The following is a 24083-nucleotide window of genomic DNA, read 5'->3' as shown; positions in this document are numbered from 1 at the left end:
AAATTGGGGCATTATAGGCCCATCTCAAGAAGCAAGAACAATCTCCAAAAATCTAAACCCTACAACTAAAAGAACTAGAAAGTGAACAAGAAAAGCCCAGAGTAAGCAGAAGGAAATAATAAAGATCAGAAGGGAAGTAAATAACATAGACCCTAATAAATTCTAATAAGGTCAATAAAACCAAGAGTTGGTTCTTTAAAAAGACAAATATACCTGATGAATCTTTAGCCAGACTTATCAAAAATAAAAGAGAGAGGATTTTAACTAATTAAAATAGAGAATGAAAGAGAAGTGACAACTGACATCACAGAAATACAAAGAATTGTAAGGAAATACTATGAACAACTACATGCCAACAAATTGGACTACCTGGACAAAGTGGACAAATTCCTAAAAAAATACAATCTTCTGAAACTGAATCAGTAAGAAGCAGAAAACCTGAGTAGACCAATAACAACTAATGAAATTGAAGAATCTATAATAATAAAAGTGTAATATGTGAATTAGACCAGACAGCCAAATGATCTTCTGGACGAAGCCGGGGCTGCAAGGGCTGAGGCTGTGAGGATCAAGCCCCTTGTGTGAATTCTGTGCATCAGGCCTCTAGTAAAAAAAGAAAAGAAAATTTAAAAAACCTCCTAGCAAACAAAAGTCCCAGATAAGGCTGCTTCACAGGTGAATTTTACCAAACATTCAAAGAACTAACACCTACCTTCCTCAAACTATTCCCAAAAATTCAGGAGGAGGGAAGACTTCCAAACCCTTTCTATGAAGCCAGCACTATCCTAATTCCAAAACCAGATAAAGACACTATAAAGAAAGAAAATTACAGGCCAATATACCTGATGAACATAGATGCTAAAATCCTCAACAAAATATTAGCAAACCAGATCCAGTAATACATTAAAAAGATCATACACCATGACCAAGTAGAATTTATTCCAGGGATGCAAGGCTGGTATAATATCTGTAAATCAATAAATGTGATAAATCACATTTAAAAAATGAAAGAGAAAAATCACATCATCATATCAATAGATGCTGAAAAGGCATTCGATAAAATCCAGCACCCATCCTATATACCAAAAGGCCAGGGACCATAAGCGTAACAACTGGAACGACCTCTCAACCAGTCGCTATGAGGTGCATTGGCCATCTCTTGGTCCCTCCCCTCCCCTCCCCAAGATCCCCACCCTCACCCACAGGTGAACAGGGAACCACAGGGAAGCAGGTGGGTGGCGGTGGGGCGGGACTGGGGACTGGCGAGTGGGCTGAACAGCTGACCTCTTGGTCCCTTCCCGCAGCTCGCAGGCTCCAATGGATCAGTGATGGTGAACGGGGGAACTGGGGTGGGTGGCGGGAGGACTGGGCTGGCTATCAGGCCGTTGGGATCCTCGGCTCATCCCCAGCTGCTCAGGGGCTCAGACTGGTGGGAAAGTTGGCACCAGTGACTTCACCTCCGAGTGAGTGAGCCAGGCCAGCTGCTGATGGAACGTGTTGCCCGCTGGGGGCCGCTCACGTGGGCACCACCGCCGCCGCTGTAGCTGCTGCTGGGGCTTGCAGTGCTGATGGAAGCTGTGGGGCTCACCTGCGACCTACCTACCCGCCCTGGCGGCGGAGGCAGTGTTCGGCTGGGGACTGGAGAATGGGCAGAAGATGGCCCTGATCGCAGGCTAGGCCTAGGGACCCTACCTGCACAATTTCGTGCACTGGGCCTCTAGTTTATGATAAAAACTCTCTGGGAATAAAGGGATTATACCTCAACATAATAAAGGCCATATATGACAAATGTACTGCATACATGTTACTCAATGGGCAAAAACTAAAATGTTTCCTTTCAGATCAGGAACAAGACAGGGATGTCCGCTTTCACCACTGTTATTCAACATAGTACTGGAAGTCCTAGCAACAGTCATCAGACAAGAAAAAGAAATAAAAGGCATCCAAATTAGAAAGGAGGAAGTAAAACTTTCATTATTTGCAGATGACATAATACTGTATATAGAAAACCGTAAAGACTCCATCAGAAAATTACTAGATGTAATAAATGAATATGGCAAAGTAACAGGATACAAAAGTAATGTCCAGAATTTGGTGGCATTTTTATACACCAATAACAAACTCTTCATAAGAAAACAATCCCATTTACCATTGCAACAACAAAAAAATATGGAACCTAAGAAAAATTTAACCAGGGAGGTAAAAGACCTGTACTCGGAAAACTATAGGACACTGAAGAAACAGAGGAAGGTGAAAACAAACTGAAGCAATATTGTGTTCATGGACTGGAATAATTAACATCATTAAAATAGCCATACTACCCAAAGTGATCTATAGATTCAATGCAATTCCTATTAAAACACCAATGGCCTATTTCACCGATTCAGAACACACATTCCAAAAATTTATATGGAACAAATAAAGACCCTGAATATCCACAACAATTTTGAGAAAGAACAAAGTTGGAGGGATCACAATATTGGATATCGAACTATACTACAAAGCCACTTATTCAAAACAGCCTGGTACTAGCACAAAAGCAAGCATATAGATCAACGGAACAGAACAGAGAGCCCAGAAATAAACCCATGCCTTCATGATCAATTAATATTTGACAAAGGAGTCAAGAGCATACAATGGAGTAAAAACTGTTTCTTCAATAAATCGTGTTGGGAAAATTGGACAAGTACGTGCAAAAAAAAAAAAAAAAGGAAACCAGACCACCAACTATCACCATACACAAGAATAAACTTAAAATGGAAAAAGACTTAAATAAAATTTGAGCAATATTTTTGCTGGTATGTCTCTGAAGGCATGAGAAACAAAAGAAAAAATAAACAAATGGGACTACATCAAACTAAATAGTTCTTGCAGAGAAAAACAAACCATCAAAAAAACAAAAAAGTTCAGAACCCACAGTATGGGAGAACACATTTTCCAATGAACAATAAGGGATTAATCTCTAAAATATATAAAGAACTTATACAACTCAACACCAGGAAGAGAAATAATCCAATTAAAAAATGGGCCCTAACCGGTATGGCTCAGTGGATAGAGCGTCGGCCTGCAGACTGAAGGGTCCCAGGTTCAATTCCGGTCAAGAGCATGTACCTTGGTTGCGGGCACATTCCCAGTAAGGGGGTGTGCAGGAGGCAGCTGATCGATGTTTCTCTCTCATCAATGTTTCTAACTCTCTATCCCTCTCCCTTCTTCTCTGTAAAAAAAATCAATAGAATATATTTAAAAAAATAAAAAATGGGCAAAGGATCTGAATAGACATTTCTCCAAAGAGAACATAGAGATGTTCAATAGATATGTGAGAAAATACTCAAGGTCACTAATCACCAGAAAGATGCAAATTAAAACCACAATTCTCACACCTGTCAGAATGTCTACCAATAAACCATCGAAGACGTGGAGGAAAGGGAATCCTAGTGCAATGTTGGTGGAAATGCAGACTGGTACAGCCACTGTAGAAAATAGTGTGGAGTTTCCTCAAAAAGTAAAAAATGTGCCCTGACCGGTGATGATCAATGGTTAGAGCACTACCCTTCACACTGAAGGGTTGCAGGTTCGATTCCCGGTTAAGGGCACATACCATGGTTGCGGGTTCACGTCCCACCCCTGGTTGGGGTGTGTGAGGGAGGGAACCAGTCAATGTGTCTATCTCAGATCTCATCTCTCCCCCCCCCGCCCCCCACTCTCTCTAAAAGTAATGGGGAAAAATATCCTCCAGTGAGGATTAACCAAAAACAAACCAAAAATCTGCCTTTTGATTCAGCAATCCCACTTCTGGGATTATATCCTAAAAACCCTGAAACACCAATCAGAAAGAATATATGCACCCTTATAGCAGCTTTATTTATAACTAGAGGCCTGTTGCACAAAAAGATTTGTGCAATAAGCCTTCCCTTCCCTTGGCTGCTGGCACCGGTTTGCCTCTGGCACCCGGGACCCAGGCCTTTGCTCTGGTTGGGCTCCGGCCAGCCCGGGAGCCATCAGGCTTCGGTCCACCCCTTGGAGCCTATGTATGCAAATTAACCGCCATCTTTGTTGGGTTAATTTGTATACTCTCCTGATTGGCTGGTTAGCGTAGCGAAGGTACAGTCAATTTACATGCTTGTCTATTATTAGGTAAGATCGCCAAGATCTTGAAACAGCCCAAGTGCCCACCAACATGATGGATAAAAGAGCAGTGGTACATTTACACAATAGAACAGCGGTCCTCAAACTTTTTAAACAGGGGGCCAGTTTACTGTCCCTCAGACTGTTGGAGGGCCAAACTATAGTTTTAAAAAAAAACTATGAACAAATTCCTATGCACACTGCACGTATCTTATTTTGAAGTAAAAAAACAAAACGGGAACAAATACAATATTTGTATTTGCATGTGGCCCACGGGCCATAGTTTGAGGACCCCTGCAATAGAATATTACACTGCTATAAGAAAGAAGGAACCCTTTGCAGCAATATGCATGGACCTGGAGATGATTATGCTAAGTGAAATAAGCCAGAGAAAGAAAAATACTGTATGACCTCACTAATACGTGGAATCTAATGAACAAAATAAACTGACAAACAAAATAGAACCAGAGGCACGGATACATGGAACAGACTGACAAATGACAGAGGGGAGGGTGGTGAGGGGGCTGGAGAGAGGAAGGTGAAGGGATTAATAACTAAAGAACATATATGCATGCATATCCCATGGACACAGACAATAGTGTTGTGAAGGTCATGGGAGGGGGATTGGGTAGAGGTGGGCAAAGGGAGGGTAATGGGGGACATCTGCAATAGTGTCAACAATAAAAAATTTAAATTAAAAAGAAAAGAAATGTAGTATATTCATACCATGAAATACATATGCAGCCTTAAAAAGGAAATCCTGTCATAGGCTACACAACATGGATGAACCTCAAAACATTATGCTAAGAGAAATAAGCCAGACACAAAAGGAGAATACTATTTAAATCTACTCATATAAGGTATCTAAAGTTCTGAAATCACAGAAACAAAGAACAGTGGTTGCCAAGGGCTTGGGAAGGGCGGGGGGGGGGGGGGGGGGGCATTTAATAGACACTGAGTTTCAGCTTTGTAAACTGAAAAAGTTCTAGAAATCTGTTATACACAAAATAAATGTACTTGAACATTCTGTACTATACTCAAAATGTTTAAGATGGTAAACTTAATGTATGTGCTTGTTACAATGAAAAATGAAAACAAAACAAAAACAAAGACGTGGTGAATTATAATACATGTGGCTGGGAGTGACCTGTTCTGATAAAGACTGAAGTACCAGATTTAGTGATTAGGAGGTGATCACTGAATACTGGAGAATGATTTAGGACAGGAGCCAGACTGAAGAGTGAGTAGGAAAAGAAAAGAGAAAACAATTGTGAACCATATTCTCCATAAGTCTGGCCTATAAGAAAAGTGAGAATATGGTGAAAACAAGTTTTTTAAAAAGGAGAACCCTGAGAAAAGGGGGCTATTGAATTCTAGTCCCTTCACTTCTTTCAGCCTAGCATTATCAGTAAAATGGGCATTCCTTAAGAGTAGCAGGTATAGTGACTAATGACAGATTGATGTAATGAGTCTAGCACAATGCAGGGACACAATAAACACAATAGTATTAGAGATGAGGTTGTCATGGGGTGACTCAGAAGCCCAAGTCTTTGAGGAATGCTGAAATAGGACCACGAAGCTGGTCAATCAGACAGTAACAAGCAGGGAGAAAAGTCAGAAAACAAGCCTCAACAAGGGACTTCATATGAGCCTGGAAAAGGCTGGCTTTCACTTCCCCTGCCATCATCTGGAGATGAATATTCTACTCCAGAGGCTGTGAGGGAAAGAGGATGCCTGTAGTACAGGTTTCTGATTTCAGTGAAGATAGGAAGGTGAAGGGGAAGTCCTCTTGCAAGAGGTTGAGAATGTCACAGAATTTGATGAGGACACAGCTATAAAGGCTACAGGTGCACTACTATATTGGGGGGCAGATGAGAAGGGGGAAGAAGCCAGACCAACTAGGAAAAATTACAGAAAAAGACTTCAGAGACTGTAGTTTGGGGGTAACAATAGCAAATGCACAGAATCACACACTGAGGTAATTTCTGTCTCCAAATGACCAAGTGCCCAAGACAGTGGAAAGGCACTACTGCTCTGAAACTCATTCTGGTGATACTGAGCTCTACAGTGAACAAATCTGGGTGAGGGGCCTAGTTATTATCTATAAAGTTGCCTGCTGGATATTGCCATACAGCAAAATTATTCACTGATATATTAAAAGGGTTTTCTGCACCATTAATCGACAGATGTTTTCTTCAGTTTTTCCAGCTGGAAGAATCATATGTCATTCCATATTTGCATGCAAGCTCAAAACTTGCCCTAGCTCTTGTTTTCTTTGCAAGTTCTCCCAATTACCCCCAAAATTTTCTGTTCACAGTTTTTAGAAAATAGCAATAATGAAAGTAGAATAACAGAAATTCCTCCAGCAACTCCTTCATTCCCACACAAATGTTAATTAAGTACCAATTACATATAAACAATTGGACTAGACAATATAGAAGATTCTATAGGAGAAGATTAAAATGTTTGCCACAGTGGGTTCCCATTTTACCATGTAAAGTATTGTGTTTGTCCATCCATTCTGGATAGTTCTCTGCATCTTTTCCACCAGCATTTACTCTCTCTGAGGGAATAAGCTCTCTTCCCTCCAGTACAAGTGTCCAAGCCACCTTGGAGAATTTGACTCCTTAGTGTCTTCCTTCAAGAGGTTTCTGATAATTTGAGTTTTTAAATAGCCTTTCTTCATTTGTGATTTAAAATGTGGCTGAGCCCTAACCAGTTTGGCTCAGTAGATAGAGCGTCAGCCTGCGTACTAAAGGGCCCCGGGTTCGATTCCGGCCAACGGCATGTACCTTGGTTGTAGGCACATCCCCAGTTGGGGGTGTGCAGGAGGCAGCTGATCGATGTTTCTCTCTCATCGATGTTTCTAACTCTCTATCCCTCTCCCTTCCTCTCTGTGAAAAAAATCAATAAAATATATATTAAAAAAATAAAAAAATAAAATGTGACTGACTTGGAAGAGCACCCAACTTAGACTCAAAAACAGGAAGTGAAAAGACAAATATGAGTCCAGTCTCATGGTGAGCAACCTCTGGGGCACAAGTGTGGTATGAGATGATTATATACAGTTTGAGAAGACTACCCCAAAGCTGAAACATGACAAAATTGGAAATTATTACTATATTAGAGGCCTGGTGCACGGATTTGTGCACCGGTGGGGTCCCTTGGCATAGCCTGCAGGAATCAGGCTGAAACCGGTGCCTGTCGCTCCTGTTCATCCTGGCCCTGCTGTGCCTGTTGCTGCCACTGCTCAGTAGGCTTGCTGCCGCTCCGCTGCAGTTTCTGGGCTGCAGCAGCCAGCTGTGAGCCCTGCGTCTGTGGGAGCACACTGACCACCAAGGGGCAGCTCCTGCGTTGAGCGTCTGTCTCCTGGTGGCCAGTGCGCATCATAGCGACCGATCAACCGGTCATTCAGTAGCTTTAGGTTTTTATATATACAGATTGTATATAAAAACAAAAGTTGTTTATGGAGAGAGCTCTCTTATTTCTATTAGTACTTAAGAATAAGGAAAACTAAGGGACTACATTAATATAGTTGTCATTAATGAAATATTTCAATTGTTTATCTCAAATATATTAAAGAGGATTTGTTTGAAGATTTTTAATAAAAAATGTAAAAGAATTATTTCTTTTGTAGGATTAAATTATTAAGCAATTCAAAGAAAAACAGAAGATAGGTGTATCACTTAAGTTTTAACATTTCTCATATTTCTGAGTGAAGCAATATATTCAACCTTAAATCTTTGTTTAATATTCAAAAGTTAAAAACTAAATATACAAAACACACGGTTATTCTGTAAAAATAATCATGTGTGTTAAAATTCTCCAGAAACATTTACTTTTTTGGCTAATAGATATTTTAATATCTGCTGTATTTGGTGACAAAAATATCCCTCATAGTCGATTAATATTTTAAATAGATGGTTCATTTCCCAATGATGCCATGAGTATTTGTTTTAATTCGTTTTTGAAATACTCATTAGTTTTCTTATGTAGCTCTACAATTAATATGGAAAGTAAAACCAAACAACTGCTTTAAAAATTTTAAAATGAAGCTAACATAGCTTCAGTACTGCCTGTCATCTAGGAAAGATGCACCCTGAGAGCTACTAAGAGGTTTTCTGGAATGTTCCCGTGCTTCTGGCCCACATATTTTGTCATTTCAATAGCGTTTTCCCTTCCTATTTTAGTGTGGCCCAGTGATAAGGCTACAAAGACTCATTACCATCCTTGTCTTTAGAGAGCACCTTGTCTTTTTTTAAAATATATTTTATTGATTTTTTACAGAGAGAAAGGGAGAGAGATAGAGAGTTAGAAACATTGATGAGAGAGAAACATCGATCAGCTGCCTCCTGCACATCTCCCACTGGGGATATGCCCGCAACCAAGGTACATGCCTTTGACCGGAATCGAACCTGGGACCTTTCAGTCCGCAGGCCGACGCTCTATCCACTGACCAAACCAGTTTCGGCAGAGAGCACCTTGTCTTTAGTGAGCAATGGAATCATTACTTCCACAAACATTTGCAGAGCACCTACTATGTGCAGGCACTACTCCAGACAGTAAGAGTTAGTCCTGGCAAAACAAAATTCCTTCATGGAGCTTACACTCCAATTGAGGGAACAACAAAATCAACTTCCTAAAAAGGGGAGCAGGGAGGGGAAGCAAAGACCTTTGGTAGGTGCCAAGTTGTCTAAGCAAGACACCACTTGCTTTTTGGCTTCACATTTCTTTCAAGAAGGACACTCCAACTGCAGGCTCCTGAGGGTGTAGATGCTGGTTCTTTTCTTTTTTAGTCTGCAAACCTGATTTCGATCATGGCCATCGGGGATGTCATTTACCACTGCCCTAACAACATTCCTGAGTGGCTTCCATGCTTCCTCTCTTGTAAGTAGAGTATATAGGACTCAGGGTCAGGAGAGAAGGGCCTTGGAAACAGTGTTATTCCAACCCCAAATACCTAACTCCATAGAACAAGATAAAAATAATGTAAGATTTTATGCTTTCACATCCCTTGTGGTTCTAACCATAGCCATCCTTAAGGGCATTTAATTTTTTTATATGGGAAGAGTAATAAACATAGAAGTCAGCAGCTCCTTATTTAAATAGAGGCCAGCATACTTACTATACACAAAACTGAAGGCTTTTGCTGAGGGCAGTTAACCCTGCGTAAATGTGGTAAAAGAATAATGTCAAAAACTTAGGGGTTGAAAGTTTGGAAAATCATGACACCTCCCCCAAATGTAGGTACATAGAACTTTTGTAAACAATCAAAGCGGAACCACATGTCTTCTAAAGCCTTTTTTGTCCCCTTGCCCACCACTTCCCCACAAAATACTGCCCAGGACTGTGGCTTCGAGGAGCAGAGGTTAGGAAACCTTTTCCATAAAGAGTCAGATACATTTTTCAGTTCTGCCGCTATAAGGTCTCTGTCACAGTGATTCAACTCTATCTCTGTGACTGGAAAGCAGCCACAGACCATAAGTGAACAAATGACTATGGCTGTGTTCCAATAGAATTTTATTTATGAACACAAATTTGAATTTCTTATATTTTCACGTGTCATGAAATATAATTCTGTTTATTTTTTTCAAATATTATAAAACATAAAAACCATTCTTAGCTTGTAGGCCCTACCAAAACAAATGGTGCAGTGGGTTTGGCCACAGGCTATAGTTTGTCAACTCCTGTCCCAGAGGGTCACAGCAGGGGCCCAGTCCTTATTTGTAGTCAGAGCCCAGCACAGGGCCTGACCCTAAATAATCAATCAAGAGATAGATGTTCCTTTGTCCTGTGGAGGCTTGCTTGCAATGTTGAGAAAAACTAGGGAGCAAAAATTGAGAAATGCTCTGATTCCATATCTGCTCTTAGTTCTGTCTGAACATCACACTCTCTCTGGACTCGACTTCCCTATCTGTAGAATAAAGCATACTATTAGTTGCTTTATAAAGTATCTTCTACCTCTGAACTCCTACGGTCCTTCATTTGCAACAAAGTAAGAGAAAACTATACTCACGAACAGGTCAAAAATACAAGGTCAACTCTGAATGAGCTCACGCAAGTTCCTTTACACAGGTGAAGGCAAACTTTTGGAATAGGGAAGAGGTGCTGCATTTGGGGAAAGTGTGTATTTGAAAATCACTAGCAAGATGGAAACTTACTGTCCAAAGGGAAACCCCATATTTCAACATACCTCTTCACTGTTACACAAGGGCCTAAGCCAAAACTTGTCAGATGCACCATAGTAAGATGGTTAGAGTAGTATATTAGATGAATTTTCTTTAGAGAAAAACAGCTCCCCTAAGCAAACTGGGATCATTTCATTTTGTTGTACATTATCTACTTAGTGTTACTTGAGGGAGACACACAGGTAAGGAAAGGGAATGGCAGGAGTACTGACTTGGAGAGAGAGAGAGAGAGAGAACGGTAGGTGAGGGCCCAGCAGAGAAACTTAGGAGCACAAATGCTAACTAAGGCAATGGTGTTAACATCAGATTGACAACTGGAGTCCCCCTTCCTATTCAGGAATAATTGGGAACTCTCAAAAGGCAGGATACAGGCGAGCAATTAGAAATCTATGGCAGGTAAGAAATCACCAGGACCTAAAGTGAGGGAGGACGAATGGGGCTTACTATCAGAGAAACACTTAATAGAATCTAAACAAATTGGTAGCTAGCTAGGCATGGGAAAGTGGAGGGAAGGAAACGGTCTGCTGTCTTAGGAGATGGGGAGATCATGGTATAACCAATTAGGGTGCAGAATTCAAGAGTAGGGGTACTAGGTAAACCCTCATTGAAAGGCATTTCTGATTATTAAATGGGTTAGCATAATAAGGATCATGATTTCTAATCAACACTGGTTATACTTAGATTCTTTTTTTTTTTTGGTGCCCGTGACCGGAATTGAGCCTGGGACCCTTGAGTCCACAGGCCAATGCTCTATCCACTGAGCCAAACTAGTCAGGGCTATACTTAGATTCTTAACATGAGACTCAGTGTCTAAGATGTATAAAGGTAGGTGGCTTTAGAATAAAACTTCTTGTAAAACAAATACCAACATTAACCTATTTAGAGTGAGACGCTGTTTAATGCAAGTCAATGTGATGGTATTTTGTGGGTACCAAATTAAATAGACTCGCCAGTTCTGATTATGAGAGAAGTGCCAAAGGCTTCAAGAAAAGAGAAGCTGGCAAATTCTCTCAACGGTTAATCAGACATCTGTTACAGACTCTGCAGGTTCCTTGCCATCTAGAGTAGGACAGACACAGAAGGAAGGAGCACCCGCACCCCTTTGAAAAATCACCACACATGCTGAGTTAACAGTCCATGGCCATTGACAGGGGCAACAACCGCTGAGCTGCTCACCTAGACACTCACCTTTTCCATTAACAGCCAATCCCGTGGCCATGGCTGCAGTCACGGAGCCAGACACCTGAGGCACTAGTGGGTGTATTCGGGGCCTGCTCCCCATTCTAGCTCGCTCTGCACCAGGGCCCAATAAAGCTCCGACTGGCTTTTCAGCTGCCACTTCTGGTGCCACCGTGTCCTCTTGACCCTGCTCAATGGGGTCCAGTTTCTCAGGGCTCTCACTCTGAAAGCCATCCACTGTGGTCCTGCTCTTAATGGGACTCTTAGGCACAAGTATCTTTATACCTGATTTTGCTAAGTCCATATTCTTTCGGTTCGAGAGAGATGGAGTTGTGTTTTTCCTGAACTTCTGGCTGGCAGCAAATAACTGACTGTTTTTGGACTCAGTGTCTTTGCCAATCACTAGTGATTTGGGAGTGGTCTTAGAAAAGTTGCTGTTGGTGGATCTGGAAATCTGTTTCCTGGCATTGTTTGGAGAGGTTCTATTTGTTCTGGTTAATGTGCTTTCTTTCTGCTTTTCAGTGTGGCGTCTGTTAAAATCATGAATGTATTCCTCACAGTTCACAAGATGCTGTTCTGGTTCCCAAGTGTCATCCTCACTGTCGTATCCTTTCCACCGAACCAAATATTCTGTCTTCCCTTTTTTGTTTTTCCTTTTGTCAACAATGCTTTCTACCTGTTTATAAAAGAAAAGAAAAGATGTATAAACATAATATCTAAAATATACAAGCCTAATAATATCAAAAATAATAAAAACCAAACAGTGAAAATGATCTTCTCTTGCCTAAATCAAATCATCTGAAAACAGAAAAGTAACAGAACATATGTAATTTTTGAAATTAAGTCAAACAAAATACAGTAACAGTCATCCACAGTCTTTTGCCTGGTCATCCTTAAGTTACCAACAGCAGGCACTCAAGCAATAAATTGGCTGTGGTAAATGCACAAACCTATGAAGGGCTAAGAGCCTTTGAGGTGTGGAACTGGCTCACAGAGGAAACATTATTGCACTCCAAGTATCCTTTAGAAACACTCAGTGAAAATTAAAAAGGTTAACAGAAAACATAATGCTGTATTGGTAATAAAACAATCTAGAATGGTTAGGTTATTTACCTTCAAATCTTGGTTTTAACTAATTTTACGCTATCATCTTTAAAGGAAGATGCTGTTAATCTTTGAACTGATGATCAATATATACCATATCAAATTTATACCTTTCCATAAAACATTATTACTGTGACAAATTCTACTACCTTAACATCCTAAATGTAAATGGGAAATCTTCTATGGCTCACATGAACAAAATATACTTGACATAATGTCCTCCATGTTATTGGAGAAATATTTAGAATCTCGTTACCTCTCCAGTTAACATAAAAACCATGGGCCTACTTCCCCAATGGCAGCATGTACCTCCAAACCTTGTAAGTAGAGGGCTACAGTCATACAGCTATTTAATTAAGGGCACAAAGGTCTAAGCCTATCAGTTATCATGAACATCAATAACTTTCTGGCAAAGTATAGGTCAGATGACATAATAGTGTATTTAGTTCCAAAACAACAGAGGCTAACTGAATACAACCACAGACACTTTTGGAAAATGGGAGAATAACCCACCCCCCATCATTTCCCCTACTCTCAATTCCCACCCCCACCCCCACTCTCAAATATATTTTCCTGGATTTAGAGAATTAGAGCCCTTAACTATAGACAAGCCTAAAATTAAATCACACTGTTGCTCCCGTTCAAAAAGGATTAAGGGTAAAGAAAGGCCTTTTTTAGCAGATGGCAGATTGCATGCCTAAAAGATCTCCACAGAGCTGATAAGTAATACCAGATCTGCATATGTAAGTCCACACAATTCATAATGTAGCATGGAGAGCTTTGAAAATGTCCCCCCCTCCCCGCTGCGCCCCACTCTGCCCGCTCCTTTGCTTGTGAAGAACTATGTATAAAGGCAAAAGTATTTCAACTTAAGTAAAACACGTACTTCTGGAAAATTCCATGTAAATCAGTTTCGTGGTAGAAAAAATTTAATAAGTTTTAAATACAAGGGGTAAAGAGACTGTCCCAAGACAAAAGTATGTTTAATAGTAATTTTTTTTCTAAATCAATTACCATTCCAGAAACATAAGTACAGTAAACCAGAGGACCCCATTTCCCTTCCTTCCATTTCCTTAAAGCTAAAGCAGGGGGCTGATGAAGTGTCTTTGGAGTGTACCCCTGGAACCTTCTTTTGCCAGTCCCCTCCCCCCGCACCAGTTCTCCCTCTCTCTCAGGAAAACTACAGGAGGTACAACAGGAATCAGTTTAGCAGCTGCGGTGGGTATATGTGCTGTGTTTTCTGTATACTCAGTGGCCAGCTTTGTTTAGACACTGAAAGAAGGCAGTAACACGGGAAATACTAGATCAGGCATTGGTAAACATTATGTAAAGGACCACATGGGCCATGTGGTCTGCCAGCTACTCAACTCTGCCACTGTAGCACCAAAGCAGCCACAAACAACAAGTGAATGAGGTGGTATTAAACAAACAAACGAACATACACACACCCAAAAAACTATTTATGGACACTAAAATTAGGATCTTGCAATTTTCATGTGTCAAAAAATATTACTACTTTCGGTTTTTTTTTTCAACGATTAACAATCACGACAGGTCTCTAATACCAACTTCAGACTAAACTGGGGACATGAGCATCCCCCCCCCCCCTGTACCCCCGCTTCAATACAAGGACATATGTCCTCCTTCTTTGAAAGTTTAAACAGTAAGTCCTGTTGATTCCTACTCTGAGTTGCTAAAATAAATTATCTCCCACAAAAAGGTACCACCTGAATTCCACAAAATGTTTTACTGGCATATTAAGCCTAAAATTTTATAGTTGTGAGGGAGGATAACCACAAGAGACACACATGAATAAATCTTTTTTCAGGTTTCCAGTCCCTTCCCCTTGAGTTCTCCCTCTTCCTGACAATATAACTTTCTGAAAAACAGTATCAACAAACTGTCTTTCTCAAAGTATATAATGCAGGGTTCCACTTCTAGTTACAGAATTTCAATGCAAAGAACTTTATACAAAACCAGGTCTTCACAGAAGTACAGAATTGCAGATAATTACTACTAGATTTTTAAAGACCAAGACAAAATGAAGGCATAAAAATCTCATCTACATTACCTAGGTATTGTTTTGCAATGTTACCCACAATCATATGTGGAATAAAATTCTGGCAAATACAAATCATAACAGCTTTTTTGAGTACCAATGGCGTAGGAAATTGACCAAAGTTCTCTTGTTAGAATTTCCTTCTAAAACTCAATCTAGAAAAACAAAATGTGAAACAAGTAAAACCAAGCTTTTCTTAGTATTATAAAGTCCTCTGATGATTTACAGAGCAGTAAAACTAATCAAAAAGGGTCATTCCAAACACAGAACCCATTTTACCTACTTCAGAGCACAGTCCAGTATCTCTAGGCCCAGGAATGTGCTGAAATGTGCTACAGGGTTGCAGAAGGCAGAAATAAAAGGATAGGCAAAAGGTTTGCTAACACATGAACAAAAAAATCCAAGGCGAAACCCAAACTGGTTAAAGAGCTCAGTAAGAGAAGGATGAAAGAGTAACTGTCATTGTTGCAGTTGAAATACCAAATAGTCTGAGAAACACTATCAGGGCAAAGCATGTAAATATATTGGCTTACAAGAAAAAGACCAAAGTTGCAAAATATACTCAGCAGGAAAAGTTTGTCACATTGTATCATCATCAATAACTGTGTCAGCACCCATACTGGTTGTTAATACTTGCTTGGATGCCTCAGAGAACAGTGTAAATAGGTTGTCAGAATAACTTTGAAAACACAAGCAACGATGAAAGCTTTTCTTGGGTTTGGGTCTTACACCAAGGGCTGGATAATCCTAATAAAAGAGTAATATGCAAAATAACTGTTACTCCATCACAAAGATGGTGGCGCCCAGTCCCCTCAGACCCGCCACTGAAGTGTCCAGACCTGTTGGCCAGACAGGTGGCGGAGGAGGTGGGGGGTGGGGGAGGGGGGCCAAGGGGTGGAGCTGGTGATCAGAGGGGGCAGGAGTGGAGCCGGCGATTAGAGGGGGTAGGGGCGGAGTCGGTGATCGGAGGGGGCAGGGGCGGAGCTGGCTCCAAGGGGAGCAGGGAGTGGGCCTAAGCCGTCAGTAGGCTATCCCCTGAGGGCTCCCAGTATGTGAGAGGGGGCAGGCTGGGCTGAGGGACCCCCCACTCCGTGCACGAATTTTGTGCATCAGGCCCCTGGTTTGGAATAATAGAGCATCACTATAATAAAAAAATAAATAAAACCCTTATACCAAAGAATTCTGGTGGGCCTTGGGAAAGCAACAGCTCTTTAGATGAGGAAGATCCATTTTTCACCAGCCATCTGAAACTTACCTTAACTAAGAACAGTTGTTAACTAGTAAGAAAACAGGCAGATAGTTCTACTGCAAGATATAGAGGAATAATATAAACATAACTATTTGACAGCACTAGAAAGAAACCAAGAGCCCAACACTAAGGAGGCTGGACTCTTAAAACAAGGGGACTCAATGACTTCTGTGCTCCCTAATTTGCTGCTGACAGTCAGAAAGTGGAGTCTTACAGGCTTTAGTGTCAGAGTGCTGAGTCAGGAGTGAACAGAATGGCTAAAACCTGAGGAAGAGATCACAAAGAGAACCCCCCCCCCCCCACACACACACACACATATTAACCCCTTCAAGCCCTCAGCAGTGTCTTGAACTATACCAGGCCAGGGGAAAGCAACAGTTGGTATGCTGGGAGCAACCAAACCACCCCCAAGTTTGATGATTCACTAGGAGGTTTCACAGGACTCAGCATACAGTTCCACTCACAGCTATGATTTATTACAGTGGAAGGATATTAAGCAAAATAAGCAAGGGAATAGCTTACATGGGATCAAGTCTGGGGAAAATCAACAGCAGGCTTACACGGTTTCTCTCCCAGTGGAGATACAGGAATGTGTTTTGAGTTAGGTCTTACACCAATGGCTATGAGTTGTCACAAAACATGCTAAGTTTCATCTACCAGAGAAGCTCATTAGAGATTCAATATCCAGGATTTTTACTGGGGGTTGGTAACATAGGCATCCTCTGCCTAACATGCATCAAAATTTCACATGATTGGAAGAAAGCAGATGATGTTCAGCACAAACCATACCAACGTAGTCAAATTTAAACATACAAGGTAGAGTTTCATATCTGGGATGGCATTATAAGGAGCTCTGCAGACATACTTCCTAATAAGCAAAGCTGGTGGGGAAAAAAAAATCCTAAAACTAAACTCTATGGCCATAGAATGAATGAAGAAAGATTTATTCAAGAAAACCTGCTAACACCTGATAAGAACAAAGAAAGTTTGTGACTTTTGAGCCATGACCCACTTCCTTCTTTCCCCACACAGTTCAGAGTGACAACAGCTACCATATCTCACCAGGAGTCAGGCTACCAGCATTCCTTCTCTCCCACTCAAAGTAGAAGAGGCAAATAAATCCCCGATGAGGATGACAGAGAGTCAAGGTCAGGGGCTCCTTTCCTCAAACTGGCCTTACTCATATGGAGGCTCTACCCCAGGGGCGACAGGACAAAAATACTGGGGTTTTGACTGCTCTTGCCCCAATTCACTCATTGGGGAGATATTCAATGCTGGGAGAGGCAAGCTGAGACCAGAGGCTACCACTTACTTGGCATTGGTCTAGTGGTTCAGAGATTTTGCCTTGGGGAGAGTTATCTATAAGAAAAGAAATAAGACTGTGTTTGAGACAGAGTTTCAGAAAGTTTAACATATGGATGTTCTTGAAAATGATAACTAAGAGCAACAAATTAAACTATAGCTCACCTAGTTCACCAGGGAGAGCCAGGGAAAAGGACAGCCAAGAAGAGCTTTCTTGGGATAATAAATCTCAAAGACTGGACTAAAAAACTACCCCTGCCTAAATTTAACTGGACCAGGCTTCTGAACAATTTATGCACCAGGCATTATCAAAAACAATAGAGTAATCAGTAGAGTCTAACGAGCTAGGTGAACTACCAAATAAAGCCAGCGGCTTAGAAATATAGGGAAAGAGGCAAAGAAGACCCTAGTCAAACCAGTCATCCCACTCACCCAAAGCTGGGACCTCTAAGAATCACATCAAAGCCTCACAAAGGGGGAAAAGACCACTATAATAGTCTAGCCAAGACACAAATCAAACCACCAAGCAAGTAACAAAAATAAATCCAGTATCCAGAGCTGTTACATATAATCTAAAATGTTCAGTTTAAAAAAATTAAAAGATGTGAAAAACACACACAAAAAAACCAAGAACAAATGACCCACACTTTGGGGATAAAAAACAGGCAACAGAAACTGCTTGTGAGAGGGAGAGCTACCAAGTATAACAAAGACTAACAGTAAACAAACAAACAAACAAGTATTATACCAAGATTATATGCCATTGATTTAGATAACTTACATGAATGAACAAATTCTAAAAAAAAAAAAAAAAAAGACACACTGACCTAGCTGGTTTTGCTCAGTATCATCTCAGTAGATGCATAAAGAGCAATTACTAGTAAACACTCAACAGACTAGAAATAGAGGGAACTTCCTCAACCTGATAAGGGCATCTAGAAAATACACAGCTAATATACTAAATGGCGAAAGACTGAATCCCTTCCCCTGCCCCAAATAAAAAACAAGACCTCTCTCCACTTCTATGCAAAAATTGTATTAAAGTTCTATCTGAGTAATTAAGCAAGAAAAGAAACAAAAAGACATCCAGATTGAAATGGGAGAAGTAAAATTATATCTATTTGCAGATGACATGAACGATATAGAATAATGATATAGACTAATAAAAACTATTAGAATTAAAAAGTGCAGTAACATCACCGGCCACATAAAGCAATATACAAAAATAAATACATACAGTAGTATACTGTATCAACTGTATATAGTAGCAGTGATCCTAATTAAATTGGAAAGACATTGCATAATCAGGGATCAGACGGTGCAACAGTGTTAATCTACACTAATAAAAGACAAAGATGCTAATTGACCGTACCTTTGCTATGCCCGAGCCACCCCCACCAGCCAATCAGAGCGATTATATGCAAATTAACCCAACCAGGATGGCAGCCGGCAGCCAGCAGCCACGGAGCTGGAGCAAGCAGGAGGCTTGGTTGCCCCGGCAATGGAGGAAGCAAAGCTTCCCGCCTGCCCTGGCCACCTGTGGCCTCCACAAAAGGCAACAAAGTTTCAATTATAGGAGCTAAATAAATCCCAGATACCTGCTTCCAGCCAGCCTCCACTGGGAACTTGGGTGGCTGGGGGCTGTGGCCAGCCTGCAAACAGCCATCAGCCCTTCACCCAGGATGGCAACACCCTCATGGGGTGAGGGTCCCTGCTGGGGGGCTTGGCCAGCCTGAAAACAGCCATCAGCCCCTCCCTCAGGCTGGCCAGGCACTCCAGCAAGAAGCCCTACCTGGAAGAAGCTGTGGCCAGCCTGCAAACAGCCAACAGCCCCTCACCCAGACTGCCCAGGGATCCCAGCAGGACCCTCCATCCTGAAGGGGGTGTGGCCAGACTGAAAACATCCCTCAGCCCCTCACCCAGGCTGGCCAGGCACCCCAGCAGGGACCCCTACACTGAAGGGGCTGTGGCCAGCTGCAAACACACATCAGCCCCTCACCCAGGCTGGCCAGGCACCCCAACGGAACCTCCACCCTGATTCGGGACACCCTTCAGGGCAAACCAGCCGGCCCCCACCCGTGCACCAGGCCTCTATCCTATATAATAAAAGGGTAATATGCAAACTGACCCTCACAGCAGAAAGACTGGGAATGACTGGTCACTATGACACACACTGACCACCAGGAGGCAGATGCTCAATGCAGGAGCTGCCCCCTGATGGTCAGTGTGCTCCCACAGGGGGAACTCTGCTCAGCCACAAGCCAGGCTGACGGCTGCCAGTACAGCGGTGGTGATGGGAGTCTCTCCCGCCTCCTCAACAGCGCTAAGGATGTCCGACTGCAGCTGGGCCAGCTCCCCGCTTGAAGTGGATATCCCCGGAGAGCTCCCGGGCTGCGATAGGGATGTCTGACTGCCAGCTTAGGCCCAATCCCCCGGGGAGTGGGCCTAAGCGGGGGATTGGGCCTAAGCCAGCAGGTGGTCATTCCCCGAGGGGTCCCAGATTGCGAGAGGGCACAGGCCAGGCTGAAGGACCCTCCCAAGTGCACAAATTTTTGTGCACTGGGCCTCTAGTACTATATAATGAAAAGTTAATATGCAAATTGACCCTAACAGCAGAATGACTGGTCACTATGACGCACACTAACCACCAGGGGTCAGATGCTCAATGCAGGAGCTGCCTTCTGGTTGTCAGTGTACTCCCACAGGGGGAACTCCACTCAGCCACAAGCCAGGCTGACCGCTGTGAGCACAGCGGTGGTGCCGGGAGCCTCTCCTGCCTCCTCCGCAGAGCTAAGGATGTCTGACTGCGGCTTAGGCCCACTCTCTCTGGGCCTAAGCAGCAGCTGCTCATCCCGAGGGTTCCCGGGCTGCCAGAGGGATGTCAGACTGCCAGCTTAGGCCCAATCCCCCAGGGAGCAGGTCTAAGTCGCAGGTGGACATCTCCCGAGGGGTCCAGGACTGCGAGAGGGCACATGCCAGGCTGAGGGACGCCCCCCCTCTGAGTGCACTAATTTTCATGCACCAGGCCTCTAGTATTACAATATTTCCCCAATTGATCTAAAGATTAAATGCAACCTCTACTAAAATTCCAGCTAATTTTTTTGGGCAGATATTAGCATACTAACCTGAAAGTCCAAATGCAATTGCAAGGAATTCAGAGTATCCCATTCAAAAGGAAGAACAACAACCATAAAAAAGAACAGTAAAGTTATAGGACTCACATTTCTGGTTTTCAAAACTTACTATAAAGCTATAGTAATCAAAACAGTGTGAAACTGGCATATAGACCAGAAAGCCCAGAAATAAACCCTTGCATACAGGGTTTAAATGATTTCTTATAAGGTTACAGACCATTACATAAAAGAATCTTTTATTCTTTTTCAACAATTGGAACCCTCATATGCTGCTTGTGGGAATATAAAATGGTGCAGCCACTTTGGAAAACAGTCTGACAGATCCTCCAACAATTAAATATAGCTGCCATATGACCCAGCAATTTCACTTTTATGTATCTCCTCAAGAGATAGTAAAGCTCTGTCCTCATCAACGCTTACACATAAAGGTTTATAGCAGAACTATTCATAATAGTCAAAAGGTAGAAATAATCCAATGTCCATTAACTGATGAATAGATGAAAAGAAATAAGTACTGACACATACTAAAACAATATGGATGAATATAGAAAGTATTATGCTAAGTAAAAGAAACCAAAGAACATTCTATATAATAAAACCCTAATATGCAAATCAACCGAATGGCAGAATGACAGGTTGCTATGATGTGCACTGACCACAAGGGGGAAGACACTCAAAGCAGGTGGTCATTGCGCTCCCACAGGGGGAGTGCCACTTAGCCAGAAGCCTGGTTCATGGCTGGTGAGCATGGCGGCAGTGGTGGGAGCCTCTCTTGCCTCCGTGGTAGCGCTAAAGAGCAGCGAGACGAGAGGTAAGGAGCAGTGAGCAGGTGGGTGGTAAGGAGTGAGGGGGTCCCGGGCTGCAAGAGGGCGCAGGCCGGGCTGAAGGACCTCACCCCACCCCCCACCCCCCCAGTGCACAAATTTTGTGCACTGGGCCTCTAGTATTATATGATTCAATTTTTAAGAAATGTCCAGAATAGGCGATTTTAGAGGCAGAAAGCAAATTAGTGGTTACTTAGGCTATGGGAGAGGGAGGTAAGAAGTGGGGAAGGAAAGGCAATGGAGGGAGGGCATAAGCAGGTGACAGCTAATAAATACAAGTTTCTTTTTCAGGTGATAAAAATGTTCTAAAATTGACTTGGTGATGGATGCAACAGAATAAACAGCCAATTAATTATATAATCTAAATGGGTGAACTATTTTGTGCTTGAATTAATCTCAAAAAAAGCTGCTTATAGAGGAATAAGAGCTGAAATAAAATTTTTTGCAACAAACCTTCAAGAACCACAAAGGATCTGAAATTTTACCTATCTGCTGTCTGCAAAGTTAGCTTTCAAAATTTTCATCCATGTTGGTAAAATACAAGACTCCTCATCAAAGAAACAAAATCCTTTATTACTCATAGCAGTAACAATTGTCTGAGTATCAGCATTTCATTGTTCTGATTACTTGAGCCCTGATTCCTCTAGGGCACTATAAAGAGGGCCACATAACAGGCTCATGCAGTAGGTTACAATACAGGAAAGGAACCCAGATCTTGGGAAACCAAGTCTCTGTAATGGTCAGTTAGCATGCCTATTGCATTTCTATCATCTGAAGCTATGAGCAAATCTACCCTAAGGTCTCAAAGGAGACACTATCTTTTTCTCCAGGACAGTTTGTTGTGCCAACATTATTGAAAAACTAATGCAAAAGAGGAGAAAATGGCGACCAAATAGGAAGACCTTTCTGGCACCTCTTCCCAAGTACAGACTGGAAATAAAACTAAAGTGGGGAACACACACCTGGAATTACCAACTGAGGTCCAGCTGAGGTGGAGACTTATATCAAGGAAGGACAGAAACACACCTGAGACCAGTAGGAAGGGCAAGTTCTTGAGAAGAACTAACTCAGCTTCCAGGGGCGGTAGGTCAAGAGTAAGGAGTGGCTAAGGGAAGGTCTGTTCCCTCAGAAGACAGAAGCCCAGAATCCATAGTCCGAAGCACCAGAGCCCAGACCCATGGGGTCCACCTAACATCCAGCCATGAAAGGCAGCAGAGTGGCTGGCCGTGGAAGAGTCTGGAGATGGTATACCAGAGCAGGTCTGAGAGAAAGCTATAGTTTTGGTTTGCTCTTGTTTTTAAACCCAGAACACAGGATTTTTCGTTTGCAGCTACTCACCGGAGGCTTCGGTTCAGGGAAAGAGGCGCAGACTCAAGGTGTCTAAGAAGTAAGTGGGTGGGAAGCACTGAGAGGAGATGTGGAAAAGCAGCAGCCAGGAGTCCCGCATTTGGTCCTATGCCCCCAAACTGAAATGGCCCTTCTTCCTGAGAGGAGTTAGCCACTCCCAGTAGCTGCAGGGCAGGAAAAGAAAAAGAAACACCCCCTCCCTAGGTGATACAGCCTGCCCTGCTTAAGGAGTCCTTCCTGCCACACCCAGCATTTTGACCTCTTCAGAGGGAAAAAAAAAAAAAAAAGGAGAGGCCAACCCTACAGGTTTGAACAGTCTCAGGGAACATCAGCGACTGGATTGGGGGAGGGACCATCTGCCCACTATCCTGAGAACGGAACTATAATTTCCCCAGTTGGGAGGGCTCATAGAAATTCCAGGTTTCCAGCCAATCCCAATGGACTGCATATAAGGATCTTTGTCCAGCCAATGGCAGAGTAATCTTTTGGGCCACTTGCAGATGAGTAGCTCTGGGACAGGGAAACACACCCACATTTCCGGAAGCTAAACAGCACCTCCTCCATCTAAAGCCTTTTCAGAAACAGATTTTTTAGTGAGATTGACAGCTGGCTAGCAGGCTAAGGCAGGCAGAGGCAGAGCCCCAGGAATCAGGGGAAGTTTGCTGAAGGGGCCTTGTGCCCCATACTGCTAACAAACCTGCTTTAGAGGGCAGACTGGCCACTCCTGCTTGCAGCCAAGTCCTGTGGAGATGGACACAAATGGTGGATCACCTGAAGCTTCAAGCAGGTTTCTGAAAGCCAAAGGAGGACTGTTTCTGACAGTGGTTAGCACCTGAGTACCTCACAGGAAAGCCAGAACTGTCAGACAGAACAGTCAGCCACAGTCATCAGAAGAGTAGGATCCAAAGGGATCTTCCATGGAGCATTAAACTCTACTGAAACAAAAACCACTTCACTTTTTTTGCCCGATTTTTTTTCTCTTTTTTCTTTTCTTTTCCTTTTATAAACTCTTTTCTCTTTCCTTTCCCACTTTTTCTCCTTAAATTTATCTTCTTTATCTATCTGCTTTATTGATTTGTTGTTATTTTAGTCTCTATTGTTTTGTTCATGTATCTAATTTTCCTCTTCCCTTCTCCTACTCAATCTTTTTTTCTTTCTCTCTTTTGCCTTTCTCCTGCTTTCTCACCTTTTTTTTCTTTTCTTACTTTGGGTCTGTTTTATCCTCTATTTTCCTTTTCAAACTGTTTTATTCTTTCCCTCCTTTTATTTTAAACTGTTTTCCTTTCTGTATTCCTCCAATTCTTTGCTCTTATTTTATTTCAGCTCTACCCTTAAATATTCCCCCCCACACACACACACTTTTTTTGTCTGTGTTTTGTTTGTTTGTTTTGTTATTTTTCTCCTCATATATTTTTCTTCTTCTATCATTATTGCTCTCATTTCTTGTTCCTAATTCTCTTTTCTCTGGTGGCTGCTTTTTTTGTGGCTGTAAGGGTCTTGTGTATTTTTTGTTTTGTTTATTTTGTTGTTTTGTGGTGTTGTATTTTGTTGTTCTGTCAGCACTTCCACAAC

At 42.2% G+C, this 24083-nt stretch overlaps 1 protein-coding gene across 1 annotated transcript in view; it reads right to left on the bottom strand.

Annotated features, from left to right (window-relative positions):
* CDYL (chromodomain Y like) overlaps positions 1–24083 on the bottom strand; it is a 246996-nt gene that overhangs the window by 89437 nt on the left and 133476 nt on the right. The window contains exon 2 of the mRNA XM_081086223.1: positions 11502–12168. Within this exon, the coding sequence (XP_080942349.1) occupies positions 11502–12168 (667 nt within the window). The remainder of the gene's footprint in view (positions 1–11501; positions 12169–24083) is intronic.

This window comes from Myotis nattereri (assembly GCF_964212035.1).
Source record: "Myotis nattereri genome assembly, chromosome: 3".
Lineage (NCBI taxonomy): Eukaryota > Metazoa > Chordata > Mammalia > Chiroptera > Vespertilionidae > Myotis > Myotis nattereri.
Note: the sequence above shows the minus strand (reverse complement) of the source record. Positions and strands in the feature narration are given on the sequence as shown.